The following is an 18,783-nucleotide window of genomic DNA, read 5'->3' as shown; positions in this document are numbered from 1 at the left end:
AATACACAAAATAATGTTCTTTTTAGAAACATCATATGACCCCTTTAATAATTATTATTTTTAAGTTTTATTTTTTGAGGACTCTTAAAAGGATTGTTCACCTAAAATGTGAAATCTGTCATCTTTTTTTTGGAATGGCGGTCAGTGGTCACCAAAAATGTGGTTACCAACATTCTTCAAAATATTTTAAGAGTGTGAACTATCCCTTTGAGTTTAGAATGGACTTCATAATGGACTGGATATAATGGGTATAATATATAACCTGGATAACAGTAATGGGTGTTGAATTTGACATCCCAGCTTAAGATAGTTGGTAGTTAAGGATTGGCTCTGTGCTCGTTCTTGTGGTGCCATTAGCCACTCATTGTTGTTACAGTGTCATGGATATTAAAATGAGAGCCTGCAAGCATAGAGCAAATCACAACTAGGGTCCTGCACCAGTCCAGCTGCCACTGAGATGGACGATGGCTAGGACAGACCTCTTTGAGTTGACCCCTCATTTGCTCAGTTATGAATTTCTTTGTACTTATTCCCACTGTGCGTCCCATGCCGCAATGCTAAGAATGCAGTTTGTAAATATAATATATAACCTGGATAACAGTAATGGGTGTTGAATTTGACATCCCAGCTTAAGATAGTTGGTAGTTAAGGATTGGCTCTGTGCTCGTTCTTGTGCCATTAGCCACTCATTGTTGTTACAGTGTCATGGATATTAAAATGAGAGCCTGCAAGCATAGAGCAAATCACAACTAGGGTCCTGCACCAGTCCAGCTGCCACTGAGATGGACGATGGCTAGGACAGACCTCTTTGAGTTGACCCCTCATTTGCTCAGTTATGAATTTCTTTGTACTTAGTCCCACTGTGCGTCCCATGCCGCAATGCTAAGAATGCAGTTTGTAACTATACATTATAAAGTGGATTCTGACATGTTTTGATATTTGATAAACTCACATACGGTTGAGTTTATGTAGGTAGAAGTGTCTGCGTTCACGGCCTTCTGTAGAACAAGTTTTGGATTTTATAATGGAAATTCTCTCTTTCCTCCCTGTTCATCCTTTCATATTAGGGGATGTATTTCAGTGTAAATTGAATCATGGCTGCTTCCTCATGTCCTTCAACCCTCACACGTACAACAGTTTCTTTGTGGGACACTAATAAGATTCCATTTTCCACTCTCTGGGTCACAATCAGCAGCGTGCACTGGTGGACTTCTAAAATGAGGAGCGTGTTTGGGTTGAGTTTCTTTATTTTTTTAGCATAATGATTTTAATGTTTCAGTCACATTTGATATTTTCACAGTTTCCGGGTTAAAGACAGATGCAACACCATATAGACGTAAAATGATACTTAGAATAATCACATTTTTATATGGTTATATTAGTATTTATATTAAACCAGGTCACATCAAAGGCTCTCTACTGTTGAAAAGCTTAGGGTCAGTAAGATTTTTTTAATGTTTTTGAAAAAAAACCCTGTCTCTTATGCTTTATTTATTTGATACAGTGAAAACAGTCTTATTGAGAAATATTATTGCAATGTAATTTATTCAAAAACATTTGTAATTTATTCCTGTGATAGCAACACTAAATTTTCAGCAGCCATTACTCCAGTCCTCAGTGTCACATGGTCCTTTATAAATCATTGTAATATGCTGAGTTCATATTTTATATTATTATCAAACATGAAAACAGTTGTGCTGCTTAATTAGAGTAAACATTTTGGCTCACACTTTATTTTAAGGTCCAATTCTCGCTATTAACAAACCATTAACTATGACTTTTGCCTCAATAAACTCCTAATTTGCTGCTTATTAATAGTTAGTTAGGCAGTTAAGTTTAGGTATTGGGTAGGATTAGGGATATCCTTATAAGTGCTAATAAACAGCCAATATGTTAATAATAGACATTATAATAAGCAACTAGTTAATCGTGACAATTGGTCTCTATGCTAAAGTGTTACCATATTTTGTAACAATGTAAAAGTCCACTTGATCAGTTTAAAGTGTTACTTGAAATGAAATTCTTTGCACGCTTAATTGTTTTTTTGTTTTTGAAGAGATACTGCCTCCCTTGTTGCCACTGACAAACTGCCCCTGGTAACAATGTGGCTGAAGCAGTTGAAGAGGAAACGCAGACCAATACCCGAGAGCCTAACTTAGATGTTTTTTTACACGTAAATGCTCCCACACTCATGATGGCATTATGCTTAATGAGCTGATTCTTGCTCCAGCTCTGCAGTGCGGTTTAAAAGCGAGTATGTCATCATGCCTCTGTTTTGGAGATGAAGAAGAAAGGCTCATGATGAATTGATTGTTTGTTGCATTGTATACTCACCCTGTGTCATCTGACTGCTGCCAACTCTTGTAAAGATAGAGTAAGCTTTGGAACGAATCTGTCTTTTGTTGCTAACAGTGTTTGAGGTAGTAAAACTGTTGAAGAAACTATTAGTGGCGATTGCAGCAGTGATGTCATCTTCACGGGTCATCTCTGCAGGTGTGTGTGTGTGTGTTAAATGTGTGCAAAGGCACAGCTGTGGGGCACACACACCCATACTCACACACACACACACACACATGCTGTAAATCTCACCACCCACTGGGTCTCAAGAGAAGAGCTGCCCACACCCTGCCTTAAATTAGTAGAGCTCAGTGCCCTGTACTTAACATGTGAGATATACACTGCGTCTGCAACCTTTCAAAAGTAAATTGAGGTAGTAAAACTGTTGAAGAAACTATTAGTGGCGATTGCAGCAGTGATGTCATCTTCACGGGTCATCTCTGCAGGTGTGTGTGTGTGTGTGTGTGTTAAATGTGTGCAAAGGCACAGCTGTGGGGCACACACACCCATACTCACACACACACACACACACATGCTGTAAATCTCACCACCCACTGGGTCTCAAGAGAAGAGCTGCCCACACCCTGCCTTAAATTAGTAGAGCTCAGTGCCCTGTACTTAACATGTGAGATATACACTGCGTCTGCAACCTTTCAAAAGTAAAAACCACACCATTTGTCATTTATGTTCATGTTTTAAAGACATAGTTTACCCAAATATGAAAAAGAGCTGCTTATTTACTCACCCTCGGGCCATCCAAGATGTATGTGACTTAAAGTTGTAAAGATTTTTAGTTGAAACGGTGGTTCTTGGTGATTTATCATATGTGACCCTGGACCACAAAACCAGTCTTAAGTCGCTGGGGTATATTTGTAGCAATAGCCAAAAATACATTGTATGTGTCAAAATGATTGATTTTTCTTTTATGCCAAAAATCATTTGGATATTAAGTAAAGATCATGTTCCATGAAGATGTTTTGTAAATTTCCTACCATAAATATTTTGATTAGTAATATGCATTAAGAACTTGATTTGGACAACTTTAAAGGTGATTTTCTCAATATTTGGATTGATTTTTTTTGCACCCTCAGATTCCAGATTTTCAAATAGTTGTATCTCTGCCAAATATTGTCCTATTTCGAAAAATTGAGCCTTATGACTAGTTTTGTGGTCCAGGGTGATATGCTAGTCAACAGGCACCTTCATTTTATGAGTTAAAAAAGCAGATATAAAAACAAACAATTTATATGTGGCTCGTGATGATATATTGTGGTCTTATGAAGTGAAACGATTGGTCTGTGTAAGGAAGTGAATGTTATTTACAACATAATCCATAACCTCAAATTAATGGTCCTGCATGCTAGTGTTTTCTCTCGTATACTATTGACACTGTTGTTGTCTACAACAGAGAGGGAGGACATGTGTGCAGAAGGTGGCTTAGTATATAGAAGGTGGCAATATATTTCACTTGTGTTGTATTTTTCATCAAAATGGTACTTATGCTTATCCTGGATGACAAGTGACAATCCTTTTGGAAACAACAACAGTGTCAGTTAACGTACATGCATATGTCATTAGCATCTTAAAAATTGTAAATCACCAAGGACGACAGTTTCCGCTAAAATCTTTATTGTTTTACTGTAGAAAGAAAGTCACCTACATCTTGGATGACCTGAGGGTGAGTTAAATTAACAGCAAATATTCAGTTTTGGGTGAAATTCCTTTCTCTGTAAAATATTCCCACAGAGTAGAGCAGAAATACATGTTAGCAATGCCAGATTATGTTTATATTTGCATAATATCTACTGTAATACCAAAAATTTGATTATAGAGGGGTACTGGATGAAGGAAATCAGTGTTTTCTCAGTTGCTGTTGTTAAAAATGGCAAGCATGGTCTTACGTTGCATGTCAGGCATGGGAGCGGTTCAGTCTCTGGGGCAGGTCCTCATCATCTTCCCATGTTGTTTTTGGCGGTTAGCATAAATTTGTCAATTTGTCAGTGACACTAAGAATGTCTGTGAATGTTTCTTGGGGGTCACACTGGAGAATGTTTTCTCAGGCTGGAGTTTGAAGTGAGCTGGGTGACAAAATACATGTCTAACTACTTGATATGAGCTAAACAGCTTAAATCTGTTTCTGTTACGAGTAATTTCTACTCAGAAACATGGAATATCACATTTTGAGTATATATACTGATATATCAGTGAATTGTAAACATGCCTCGATTTAAAATAGCAACAAGCTATTTCACAGAACAAGCTTTTTTTCTGTCTATCTTGGGCACTAAATAGGGCAAATGATGTCATGATGGAATGCTTTTATCTTAAAGAGGACTGGATCTAGTGGAGCTGGAACACATGGGCAGCACTGAGAGCAGCGCAGACAGAAAGAGGCTGGGCAAAAGAGTTTTTTTAAATAGAGGCCTGAATGCATCAAGGTACCAGGTGTTTACCAGGTCTTATTTGGCTTTTTTATTAAGCAGCTGGCTGTCATGTGCCCAATTTTTTTTTTAATTGCTACCAGGCTTACATAGACACTGAAGCAAGACGAAAAGAATGTTAAAGAATTGTAGTTCTTTGTGTTAGCTTGACATATTTGAGTCTAGAAGTGAAGATTCAGATTCAAATCTTAACCTAATATATTTACATATTAAAATGGTTTAAAAGTATATTAAAGCATTCATTTAATGAAATTTAATATTGACAAACATATCGACTAACATTTTTTACTTCACTTCAAACTAAGTCACAGTAGAAGCATTGCATATCTCTGTACAAGACCTCTGTAGTGTTTCATTTTTGGATGAATCAGTGTTTTTGAATCAGTTGAGTTATTGAATCAGTTGTTTTTGAATCATTGAATCCAAAATTATTCAGTGACTCACTCATGAAGACAGTAGTGACTGGTTTTGTTCCTGGATAAATTAGCATTTTTGAACAAATCGGTTGAGTGAATGATTAAATGACTCACTAATAAAGTCAGTCACTTTTTGCAACCTACTAACTCTGAACTAACTGTTATGTGTATATAATAATAAAATGTATTATAAATAAAACGTAATATTTAATAAAGATAATTACAACTCAATTTTACAGCCATCATGCATTTTCAATTCATTGAGAAGAGCAGCATTTTGGGATGATAATTTTTCAGTTTTAAGTAAACAACACTTTACTTAAAGAGTTAGTTCACCCAAAAATGAAAATTCTGTCATTAATTACTCACCCTCATGTCACTCCAAACCCATACGACCTTCGTTCATCTTCGGAACACAAATTAAGATATTTTTGATAAAATCTGAGAGCTCTCTGACCCTCCATAGACTGCAATGCAACTGTAATGTTCCCAGGTCCAAACACGTAGCAAGGACATCAGTAAAATAGTCCATGTGACATCAGTGGTTCAACTGTAATTTTACGAAGCTACGAGAATACTTTTTGTGTGCAAAGAAAACAATAATAACATAATTTATTCAACAATTCTTCTCTCTGAGTTACCATCTTCTGCCATTTTGGAGAGTACCCCAGAACGTAATCAACGTAATCAGCGTTGTTTACATTCAGTAGACAGCGCGCGCATGCTGAACGTAAACAAACAAATCAAAAATATTATCAAAAATATCTTAATTTGTGTTCCGAAGATGAACAAAGGTCTTACGGGTTTGGAACGACATGAGGGTGAGTAATTAATGACAGAATTTTCAGTTTTGTTAGTGAACTAACTCTTTAAAGCCTTTATGTATAAATAATGCATTATAAAAGTAGTTTTAATGCATTAATTATCCCTTGTAATGCACCTTTTAATGCATTTCACAGTTTCATGAACAATTAATACATTATAACACAACCACAGTTAATACATTATAACACTTATCAATTCATTGTTTCGCTATGCATTTAAAATTTGATTATTATTCGATAATTGTTTTGACAAGAAATCATGTATTACAACAAACATTATGAATACTTATAATACATTATACCCTTTAATAACCCTTTATAATGCCTTATACATAAAGGCTTTAAAGGGGTGGGTCAGTGGGTTTTTTCTAGGCTTGATTGTGTTTATGGGGTGCAGTCTTGTATGTGTTAATGCTTCGTTTTTTTAAAAACGCATTATTTTTCACATAATTTACCTTTATTCCACACAGCTCTGTCCCTTCTCTGGGAAACACACTGATCATTTCCTCCTTTTATGAAGCCCCGCCCTCAGAAATAGGCGATGGGCTCTGATTGGTTAGCTAGCCCAGTGTGTTGTGATTGGCTAAACCGCCTAGTGCGCATCTAATCATCCCGCCCCTCACCTCAGCGGCATGTGCTCCGGTTGTATTGTAAACAAGGCGTCGTTAATATCGCTTATCAGTTTGAGCCTGATTGAGAAGCAGAGGATATTATTGAAGAGGATCGTGTAGAACCTGTGCAAGCACGGCTTTTAATGGAAGGCCTGTGTTTTTTTTTGTTGCTGTCTCATACTATTAGATATGCTGTTATTTGTAAATGCTACTGCTTATGTTAGCGTTTATATATACGGTTTTATCCTGATTAAAGCTTTAATACAGTACGGCAACCGCACGCACGTCCATGTTTAACGCTTCTCATAGCTATGTGAAAATAAGTGTATAATTGTAACAGTTCATTTTTGGAGCTGAGCTGAATGAGAGAGATGCAGAGCAGGGGGACGTGTGGAACAGTATTAAGAACTGCTGCTTTAAAACATTGATTTTGAAACTTGTGAATCCATTAGAATCGTTAGAAGACAGAATCGTGATTCAATAGATTTTTACATGCACCTCTAGTTTTCTCTTCCTCTTCTCTAAAGCAGCGCAGGCCTCGCCCCCTTTGCTGCCTTTTCCCGAGGGTGGGGTTATCTGGGTTTGTGATGTCAGGAACCCGGGAAGTAACTTGTTGTAGTCCCTACCAGCCGTTTTTGTAGGCATTAAACTGACAGAATTTTAAAAGACGATATTCCCATTTGCATTGATCTTTCAGCTTCGTAACTTTGCAGATATTGTTTATGCTCAAACAGCAACATTAACTAACGTTAAAGGGGTGGTTCATTGCGGTTTCACTTTAGGAAAATGTTACCAACATTTTTTTTTACCTGCAGACTGAGAAACTTTATTAGAAAAGTTGTATTCATAATTAACTTTGTTCAAAAGTGGTTTGGCTTGCTCAAGCACCCTTCCTGTTTTTGACTCTTCATATATTCTTCAGTCTTATCTTAAGTTGCCTTATCATTGTATAACCAACATCCTGTAAGGTATAGACTGCATACAGCTTAGTGTTGGTGGGTTCCCACAAAGCTCTGAGACTGAACATCTTGAAAACAAACAGTTGTGTAAGTCCATAGACATTGCCTCAGCCCTAAAATACCACATTCTGCTATCACTTTTGACAAGGCAGCACTGGTTTCCCTTCACTGATAGTGAGGTGCTAATGGTCATAGATGGAAGCCTGTGGATGGAAGAGCCTGAGACGGGAATGATAACAGCGGGCTGAAGTCATACCCGACTGTCCCCCTGAGGATGCTTGCATGGCTCAAAAAGCAATTTCTCAAAGATTTCCTTTGAAATACACTCTTTTCATCACTTTGCTCAAATGAGCATTCACAACTGCGGTTTCCTGTGGTGAAAAACAAGACATTTTCTCAGCCTCACTGTAGAAGTCAGCATAACAAAACCTAATGGCTTGTAATTAGAAATCTTTACTAGAAGATTAAAAAGTCAAAGCTGGACTAAACTCCTCTAATATAAGGTGTTTTCATACATGTTTAAGAAAATTAGTTATATGTATTTATAAAGGTGGCAGTTGTTTTTACAGTTAATAAATTGATTTTAGAGTGATTTGCCATGGATTGTAATGCCTTAGATTAATATTACAGAAAATATATAAAAAAGAAGGGGGCATTCTTATTCATACACTAACATTTTTGTATTTCAGGAGCATTCTGTTGTTAAAAAGCGCTCTGTGGCTGAACTAGCTGGAAAATTCAGTTGCCCAATATCCCATATGACAGACGCTGAAGTGGTGAGGTTTCATATTATCCGAATATGATCACATCCTCTCTGCTTTCGCACTTCAACTTCCTAATATCTCCTTTTTTTCAGGAAGGTGTCCTCAGGCACAGATATTAATAAGGGGAAATGTTATGCAATGCAGAAATACCATGCTGCATGTCTATGCAGGTGACAGATGGGTTATCTTGTTTTTTTACAACTACTTTCCTGCCTTTTTCCCCTTTTGCAAGCCCTGTCGCTCACTTTAGTATTTCTTAAACATTTCCTCATGGCAAACTCTCAAGTACACTCCTAAAAATAAAGGTGCTTCACGATGCCATAGAAGAACCTTTTTGTCTAAATGGTTCCATAAAGAACCTTTAACAACTGAAGAACCTTTCTGTTTGACAAAAGGTTCTTTGTGGCAAAAGAAGGTTCTTCAGATTATACAAAGGTAAGAAAGAGATGGTTCTTTAAAGAACCTTTGACTGAATGGTTCTTTGTGGAACTAAAAATGGTTCTTCTATGGCATCGCTTGAAGAACCTTTTGAAGCACCTTTATTTTTAAGAGTGTATATGTCAAAAAAAAATATGTATAAGTGTTTTCCCGTTTGTATGTGGCATTATCTTAATATTTGATGTAGTCATGTGTAATTTTTAAAGTGTATTTTATTTTTAGATAGGATTTTTAAATTGTTTTATTCTTTTCTTGTTTATTCATTTTGTTTTATTTTAAATATTTTGAGTACTTTTTGTAATTAATATTAGGTATTGATTTTGTAGTATATTTTCATTTTTAATTTTAATTATTTATATCTTAATTATTTCATATGAGTTGTTCTGTCTCTGTTATAATATTTCTATAATTGTTTTTTAAATATTATGTATCGTTTTATTACTACTTTGTAATTTTTATAGACTTTGTTTTTTTTTTACAAATATATTTTTCTTTTTTTTATATTATTGTCAATACAATTTTTTATACATTTTATTTGGCTTTTAATTTAATTCTACAAATGTTTAATGTATTTTTAAATTTTTATTTATTACTTTTATTTTTTTAAACAGTAAATATTCATTTATTTGTTTTTAGGGGGTTTCTTTTTTTCTTTTTTGATCATTAGAATTCTGTGGAAGTAATGTGGTAGTAAGGTATGTACGTGTTTAGGCATGTGGATCTGAGCTCTTCTTGTTTCAGAACAAGCCTGTGAGGAGGAGACCCCCACGCTCTCTGCCGCTGCCTGCTGGTAATGACGCAGGTCAAGGCCAGGATGAGGTGAGACGATCCGGGATTTACGGGGGAAAAAACCTACATTGTCAGTAATAAAACTAGCTTTCATTACAGTGTAGTTAAAACATTATCCTTAGTAGTTGAATGCATATAAAAATTATGTTTGTACACTATTACCTCAAATCAAAATATGCAATGCGTTATAGCAATGATGCAGATTTTCAAAGCTTTGTCTCAATATAAAACATTAGTATTGTTAAAAGTTTTTATATTTACATAACTGATTTATTCTGTTATCCGTTCAGAAAGGAGCTGAAACCGTATCAACCAGGAAGAACAGAAACTCTGCCCTCATTGAGAAACTGCAGGTTGGTTGTTCACAGCAATGTTTCCCTCTAGTGGACAGGGGTCAGTATTGCTTTAGATAATTAAAGTGATTTTCCATCCCATTTCACACAGGCCAGCCTTACGCTTTCTCCCACGGGACCTCCGCCCTTCCCAAAGAGCCCAGGGGTGGTGAAGTTGCCGATGCCGCTCTTCTCCCCCGGCTCTCCCAGCAGCCCCTCTAGTCCTCCTGCAACTGTCACACCCAAACAAGAGGAAACTCCTGCCAACTTTGAGAGTACCGCCGAGGGAACTGTTCTCAAAAGCATCAACAAGGTTTGAGGCTTCGTATCATTTCACATGTCAGTGAATTCAAAGTAGGGCTGCTATGGCAAGCCGTTTTGACTTTTATTCATTCTCAGGATATGAATTCTTGATATCAACAATTACTTTTCAACTAGTAAAAACTATAATTCTTGATATCTGTAATTGTATTTTCACTAGTTAAATGTCACCATAGGCTGCCATTCAAAATCAATTGTTGATATCAAGAATAGACGTCTGTACTAGTACCCACGTGATTACTGATATCAAAAATAAAGGTTTTTACTAGTAAGAATTGTATTTCTGATATGTGAAGTTGGAATTTCAACTAGTAAGAAATCAGTTCTTGATATCAACAATTACTTTTCAACTAGTAAAAACTATAATTCTTGATATCTGTAATTGTATTTTCACTAGTTAAATGTCACCATAGGCTGCCATTCAAAATCAATTGTTGATATCAAGAATAGACGTCTGTACTAGTACCCACGTGATTACTGATATCAAAAATAAAGGTTTTTACTAGTAAGAATTGTATTTCTGATATGTGAAGTTGGAATTTCAACTAGTAAGAAATCAGTTCTTGATATCAACAATTACTTTTCAACTAGTAAAAACTATAATTCTTGATATCTGTAATTGTATTTTCACTAGTTAAATGTCACCATAGGCTGCCATTCAAAATCAATTGTTGATATCAAGAATTAACATTGTTACTAGTAACAATGTTAATTCTTGATATCAACAATTTAATTGTCACTAGTGACAATTAAATTGTTGATATCAAGAATTCATATCCTGAGAATGAATAAAAGTCAAAACGGCTTGCCATAGGGCTGCACGATATATCGTTTCAGTATGGATATCGCGATGTGCGCATCCGTGATAGTCACATCGCAGGATGTGCGATGTTTAGTATACTGATCGTTATATTTATACTGATTGTTTTCTTTGCTCACACTCAGACACAGTGTCTACACCGGACGCGATGGCTGTACAGAGATACCCATTTTAAATAAATTTAGTAGCAGAGCTACTGCACGCGATTTTCAGTGCTGGAAATCCATTTATCCTTTGTTGAAACTTCCGCGTCGTCGTGGAGAGTGCAGGTCACGGTTGCTTGGCATAGCAATGCTATGCAGTGTTATTTTATCCATCCTTTGGATGAGACGTTAAACCGAGGTCCTGACTCTGAGAAATCCCAGGATGTCTTTCGAAAAGAGTAGAGGTGTGACCTCGGCATCTTGGCCAAACTGGCCCATTGGCCTCTGACCTGCAGGTCACGGTTGCTTGGCATAGCAATGCTATGCAGTGTTATTTTATCCATCCTTTGGATGAGACGTTAAACCGAGGTCCTGACTCTGAGAAATCCCAGGATGTCTTTCGAAAAGAGTAGGGGTGTGACCTCGGCATCCTGGCCAAATTTGCCCATTGGCCTCTTTACATTTGATTATTAAATTTCTGTACCTAAATACTGTTAGACTTACCTGAAAAATATAAAGCACTGTTTATTTCATTTGTATCTTTGTTCTGTTATTTATCTATGCTTGTAATTAGTTTATTTCCTATGCTGATTTACTCGCCTACAAAATCACCCCAATCGTTGATTTTTTTTTTTCCAAATAGAGCTATTGAAGTCATCATATTTTTTTCCATATCGCAATATATATAGCAGAAAAAAAATATATCGCAATGTGAGTTTTTTCCAGTATCGTGCAGCCCTAATTCAAACCAATAAAAACTGTTACAGTGTTTGAATTCGAACGCATTTTGAAATCTGCACAGGGTAGAGCTCGACATTCCATCAAGCGGCGCCCGCCGTCTCGCCGACACAGGAAGTCCAGTGCAGATGAAGGCGGAGAAGAGGTGGATAAAACAGCCACCCTCGATCAAACGACTCCAAACGGGCATGAAGGAGACGTGTTTGAAGAACTCAAGACCTCACCGGATGCAGAATCTCTCTGCTCTAAAGAACCGATTGAGCAGGAAACTAGATCCACAGATTCTGAGAAGCCAGAACCGGAGGAAAAAGTGGAGACTGTGACTTCAGAAAAGGAAGAGGGAGAAGAGAAAGAAGAGAAAACAGAACCAGAGACAAAGGAAGAGAAAAGTGAAGATGAACCACAGCTGGCTAACAGTACAGAAGAAACACGCGAAGAGCCAGTCACGCAACCACAAACAGAACCGGACACAACAGATGAGAAAGAAGAGGAACAGAAAGAAGATGAAGTAAAACCATTAGAGCCAAGTGAGTGCAAGTCATATCCATGTTCACACTAGTTACACGCACCAACTTCTTGTTTCATTTTATCTCATTATTTATATTTTGCAGGATCGTAAAGTCTCTCAATAGAGGAAAAAGGTCAGATTGAAGAACTCACTGCTTAACCAAAGCAAAGACATCAGGAGAAGATGAATAATGTGAATAACTTGGTTTTAGATTTCACACATTTGAGTCGTTTGAATGAGCAAGCGAAACCTGCAGGTGCAGAGAACAACAGTATTTTCTCTTCCGTACAGTTGTATTAACATTTTGGTAATACCTCTGTTCTGAGCCGCTTGTGTGAATTTACACATTATTTTGTTTTGTGAAATATTTTGTATATAGTTAATAGTCACTGAAGGACTTTTTCTGTTCTGTTTATGTTTACAGTTGTATTCATATAAATATAAAAAATGGTTGATCTTTGCAGAAAATAAAAAATCATTTCCACGTTTCATTGGAAAATATTGTAGTTTTCTCAGTGCAATGTTGGATGTAAAAAGTATCATAGTATACAGTGGGGCAAAAAAGTATTTAGTCAGCCACCAATTGTGCAAGTTCTCCCACTTAAAAGATCATTAAGATGGAACCACGAGGTCATGACCCTGGCTGGTCCTATTCCGGCCTCTAGACAAAATATTAGCTACAAATATGCATATAGAAATATCTTCTTCCTCTTAGAAAATCTTCTAATCAGGGCACTGACAGATTTTCAGCGTTAGGCCTGTTCTCATCCCTGGGATCTGTGCTGAGCTCATGGAAGCTCTAGTGAGGCACAGATTATCATTTAAATCTCGCTCATTAAGCATGTGTTCTGTTTTAATATTCACACTGAACACTACTACGACTGGTATATTTAACTATGGCATGGACCCAATTATCATGTTGCTTTTCTAAGTTGTGAAAGGATTCAATATTATCCAGTAATGGCAATGAGATTAATTAAAGATTGGAATCAGATATTCAAGGTCAGGAGAGGAATGATTAACTGGATCAACTCAGGCTTCCTAATCTGGCTTTCACTGAAATACTAGCAGACTTTTTGGATGGTCCTGATTGCTAATATTGTCACAGGAAAGTGTGATGCAAAAATAAACCATATGAAATCGATGAGGAGGATAACCATTGCTATGAGAATTTGAAAATGATTTTCACAGGTGAAATTACAGCCTGTTCACTTTTTGCTTTACTCTATTGTTCTGATTGGACAATGTATGTTTTACAAATAATTATGCTTTTATTACAGTTGACACTATTTATAAAATCTTTTCCAAAGATGAGTAGCATCCTCCTGTTGCTCAGGTTTGAGCAGGCATAGCACACGAGCTAATCACATTTCACGTTTTTATATAATTATGTAAGTATGTTTACATGTGTCGCACCTTGATCATTAATGTGTTCAATTGTTTTGTTCCTAAGTGAGGTTTGACAGAGATTTTTAGAAATGGCAGGAAAGTAATGAGTTGAGAGGTTCAGGCTAATGCTTACAATGAACGTTTGAGCTCATGACTACAGTCACTTAATCCCATTTACTGCAGTGGATACAAACCACATTAAGACCCTAACGAAGAGCACAGGTCTGTCTCGTCACCACTTTCAAGTGAGAAAAGTCAGGGATCGGACTGGCATGTGGACAAAACAAAGCTGGGAGATCATCAGGTCATATCACCAATAGCATTTACACTAAAGTGTTGTGTGACAACTCCATTACCCATGAATTGCGAAAAAAAAAGCTTTTTCACCCTTCATTTCTATTTAATTCAGAAAATGAAAGTGAACAGCAATTTTCTCACCTGAAACAGAATAGTGATTGTACATTTGCAATGATCACTTAATTTAGTTTTTTCCCCCCCCCAGTTTAGTTTTCATTTGAAAATGGAACGACACAATTTGCAGCAGCAGCTTTTTTTTTTTTTTAAACTAAAGACATGGAGTCTTTTTAGTTTGGATTTTGCTGTTTTTGTAAAAATGTTTAGCTGGTTATGCAAAACATCTTATTTGCATAAATGATTTTTTCAATTGAATTTATGCAAAACAATAAATCCTACAATAATATACTTTTATGAAGTATAAAATGTTATGTAGATTCTGCATGATCAGAAACTACATGCAATCATTTATCAAAGAAATGTAGGGATGCACAATATATTTCTCCTATATCAGTTAATGGTCAATATTATTATTAATATATAATTTTTTAATATGATCTAAATGTAATAATTATATATGTAAAATGTTGCAATGCCTAAATTGTAGTCTTTAAAATGATTGGTTATAGTTTTTGTTTTTATTTATTTTTAATATTCAGACAACATGGTATAGAATTTTAATGTGTTAGCAGCCATAATATGAAAAAAATCATACTAGCAAATTACAAAATTAATATACATTTTACATGCACGCACACACAGTGTATACAGTATACAAAGTATGTATTTACAGAATTCTATCACTCCTATTTAAGTTTTAAACGTATTTTTGTAAAATAAGTTATTTAAAGTCTGCATTGAGAGCTGGATGGATAAGTATAATAGTGAGAGGTGGCCTCTGATGCACTCTGCACTACAACGACCGCACAAACGGTTTATCTGGAGGCTGAACGCTGTTATATAAGCATTCTCTACTCTGTGCCAGTTACTCTTTAACGGTCAGGCCTCGTCATTATCCCATTAGCAGTAGTTATTTTAAGGTGCCATCTTTTTTTATTGGTACCTGGATCTAAGTTCAGACATTCAGTATCCTGGAGGCCTGTCTGCACCTCGCCGTCAGAGCTCACAGGCCTGCAACCGCCTGGACCAGTGAGGGCTGCAGGGCACAGCCATGGGGAACACACACGCAAGTCTGGATGACATCCTCGCTGAGGACATGCACCACTGGTATAACAAGTTCATGCGGGAGTCTCCATCAGGCCTGATCACACTTTTTGAGCTCAAGTCCATCCTGGGACTGCAGGGGATGAATGAGGATGCTAACAGTTACGTGGACCAAGTGTTCTTCACTTTCGACACGGATGGGGTGAGGATTCATTCTTGAAGTGATTTGTCTTGTTACATTAGAATGTAACATCAATCAGCGTTGTAATTTCTGAGGACTGTGATGGATCTAATTCTGCGATCAGACCTGTTACATAGCTATCATTTATTGTTTGATCTTAAATGGATGTTTCAAATAAACGTGTGCATGTGCACCAGAGATCAGATTGGTAAAACAAGCTAAACTCTGGTGGTAAACCATTTATCATTTACACAGGTATTAGCAATGCAAGTGGCAGCAAATGCATTTCTGAGTTTCTTTGGATAAAACTGCACAATATTAATATTTACATGTATCATTTAGTAATGTACAGTTTAAATATACCTATTTTTATTATGTTCAAAAGCCTTCTGACCCACTCTGCAAAAAAAACAAACAAAAAAAGGTCAAAATATATGGCAAATATATGCTGATTGTAAATAAATACATGTATAGTAAAATAAATATACTTTTATATTGAAAATACATTTAGTTACCATTTTGCTTTGTTCAAATGCCAAAATATACTACAAAATGTACTTCAACAGCTGAGAAAATACTTCCAATCCAGTCTTACAATGCATTTTGGGTCAGTGCAAAATATTATTTTTAAAGCATAAATTGGACAGTATAAATATATTAAAATATATATGAAAATATAGCTAAAAAATTGGCAAACATATAGGAGGAAATATTAGCAACTAAATGTATTTTAACATTTATTCTAGCAATATTTTTTTGGCCATTTTATTTTACTTTTATATTTTGCCATATGGGGACTGTGTCGACAGCAGGCAATATGATATATGAGGTTTAATAAGAACTATGGAGGTTACATTTTGTGTAATTTTTCCAAGCTCACTTGATTGGTTTACTGATATGTTGAGTCAAGTACAACATTGAGATCTCATAGTAGACCGTACAGCTTAGAGGAGAAAAGCTTACAATGCAACAACGTTACAAAGCTTACATTGATTAAGGTTAAAAAAACAAAAAAAAACAAGCTAACATAATGATCTTGCTTGGTTCTCCTTAGCTGGATTGTTCATATTAAAACAGCCTAACAAATAATATTGTAATATGAACTGTCTCTCTTGCACTTTTCTCTCTTTTCTTTAGGATGGATACATCGATTTTGTGGAATATATCGCTGCTATCAGCTTAATGCTCAAGGGGGGAATCAACCAGAAACTCAAATGGTACTTTAAACTTTTTGACCAGGATGGCAATGGAAAAATTGACAAGGATGAATTGGAAACAATATTTACTGTAAGTGAACATTTTAAAGTTTTTTTTTTCAACAGCTGTAAAAAAAAATCCCAAATGATGCAATATACACTATGCACTTATACACTATGTACTTAACCATGTAGTGCTTCATTCATAATTGGAGTCTGATAGCCCCGACCCCTTCGCGACATAAAGCTGAGCCTGTGAGAGTTGAGTGCATGAAGTGTTCAAAATTACACCGTTTTTTGGTTGTGCACTTTTACTTTTTGGAATTTTCAGTGTGAACACTCTACTCGCACTATTTATACGACAAAACATAACAGAATAGTGCATAAGTAGGGACGCACCTGATGTCATACGTTAACCTCTGCTTAGGATAATCACTGTATTATCTACATTTATATTTTCTCCCACATCAGATCTTTGTGAACGAACCAAAAATAGAAAGTCAAACATAGAACCTGACTGCAGGTCGGGTCAGGTTAACATGGACACTGGATCAGTCTGCTTTACTTGTAGATGATCTGATTTAATCCAGTTAGAGAACTGTCCTCCTTGTGCGGAGGTTTCTGAGACTGACACTTCTTAGAATGGAAATAGTGTTACGTGGCATGTTCAGATGACCTCAGGTGGCTGCATACAATAATGCTGCAGTTCTAGAGATGGGAATTTGTAATTGATTTTCATCTATGTTTCTATTTAAAAAGTTCTGAAATTATATGTTCTTTTGTTCTACAACAGGCTATACAAGACATCACAAGAAATCGTGACATTGTGCCAGAGGAAGTAGTGGCTCTTATATTTGAAAAGATTGATGTTAACGGAGAAGGTGAGAACCAGTTCATGAAAATCCTCATCTATATACATATAGAGATTCTACATCTCTCTTTACTTAAACGTTCAGGTGAACTGACGCTGGAGGAGTTCATTGAAGGAGCCAAAGATCATCCTGACATTATGGATATGCTGAAGAAACTGATGGACCTCACTCCAGTCCTGGTCATTATTGTCGAAGGGCGACAGAAACCAATCAATGCGAGTTAGGCTGGATAAACTCCATCTCAATGACAGAGAAACCAGAAAATTGCCCACCTGAAAACCAAATGAATTGAGAGTTTGGTATTCCCACTCTTGAGGAACAGATGCAGCTTCCCACCACAGCTGTGTGATTTCCTCAACAGAAAATTCTCAGGGGAACTTAGACTTTTGCCCAAGCATTGTGCTGTCTGAACCCAGTGGAGATACCAAGCCTTGCATCTGAGCTGTCCTCAGCTGAACATTGATCTTCTAATGCTATAAGGGATTCAGTAGACTAAGGAACCGCTGGCAAGGCTTAGGAGTGAGCAATGTGGGGCTTTTTAAGGAAAGGCTCAGTGGAGAACACTAGTGACTTTCATTGGATGAGCACATCATATAATCCATGAATTGTATACAGCATCACTATATTGCTCTGAGAGTGAACTGAGACAGTCCATTGCCGACGTGGCCTGAATTGCCCTTAAAACTGTGAAATTACTGTATATAGAGCAGTGGTTCTCAGCTGTTTTACACTGGACATCAAATGGCAACCCAACACAGAACGAAAATAGTTTATTGTACAAAATGTACCTGTAAATCAAATATTTCTATAGAATGTTGTATATTACAATAAACACAATATTTGGCCACAAAAGGCTGACATCAACATTCTTTGACGTTATTAACCATGTGGGACATTGTGCCTGTTTATTTTGCTGTCCGTGACCCATCAGAACAGACCTAAGACCCATTTCTCATTTGAGAACCACTGATATAACATCACAAATAAAGCACTTTATCAAGGGACAGTATCAAATTTACCTGATAAAGTTAGCTGATGCAGTAGGTGCAAAAGAAATTCATTAAATGCATTTCCATATATCATCTTTTTAGCTGATCTAAACTTAGCTGTCAAAACAGTAAAACTAAAAGTCTTCTAAACACTAGTGACTTTCATTGGATGAGCACATCATATAATCCATGAATTGTATACGGCATCACTATATTGCTCTGAGTGAACTGAGACAGTCCATTGCCGACGTGGCCTG

General features: G+C 36.4%; 2 protein-coding genes across 3 annotated transcripts in view; both read left to right on the top strand.

Annotated features, from left to right (window-relative positions):
• The window catches only part of dub (duboraya), a 36,149-nt gene that overhangs the window by 4,579 nt on the left and 12,787 nt on the right, over positions 1 to 18,783 (top strand). The window contains exons 2-7 of one of the 2 annotated variants that reach the window (XM_016228758.1): positions 8,278 to 8,364; positions 9,532 to 9,609; positions 9,870 to 9,932; positions 10,024 to 10,224; positions 11,998 to 12,460; positions 12,545 to 12,567. In XM_016228758.1, the coding sequence (XP_016084244.1) occupies positions 8,278 to 8,364; positions 9,532 to 9,609; positions 9,870 to 9,932; positions 10,024 to 10,224; positions 11,998 to 12,460; positions 12,545 to 12,552 (900 nt within the window). In that variant the 3' untranslated portion in view covers positions 12,553 to 12,567. Of the gene's footprint in view, positions 1 to 8,277; positions 8,365 to 9,531; positions 9,610 to 9,869; positions 9,933 to 10,023; positions 10,225 to 11,997; positions 12,465 to 12,544; positions 12,568 to 18,783 lie in introns of those variants that run through there. The other variant, XM_016228756.1, reaches the window with a different exon arrangement.
• Positions 15,180 to 18,663, top strand: LOC107548179 (guanylyl cyclase-activating protein 3-like). Its single transcript, XM_016228760.1, has 4 exons — positions 15,180 to 15,490; positions 16,607 to 16,756; positions 17,459 to 17,546; positions 17,622 to 18,663. Exons 1-4 carry the CDS (start codon positions 15,296 to 15,298, stop codon positions 17,759 to 17,761), a joined length of 573 nt encoding a protein of 190 aa, XP_016084246.1. The 5' UTR covers positions 15,180 to 15,295; the 3' UTR covers positions 17,762 to 18,663.

This window comes from Sinocyclocheilus grahami, unplaced genomic scaffold (assembly GCF_001515645.1).
Source record: "Sinocyclocheilus grahami isolate Dianchi unplaced genomic scaffold, SAMN03320097.WGS_v1.1 scaffold344.1, whole genome shotgun sequence".
Taxonomy (NCBI): domain Eukaryota; kingdom Metazoa; phylum Chordata; class Actinopteri; order Cypriniformes; family Cyprinidae; genus Sinocyclocheilus; species Sinocyclocheilus grahami.
Note: the sequence above shows the minus strand (reverse complement) of the source record. Positions and strands in the feature narration are given on the sequence as shown.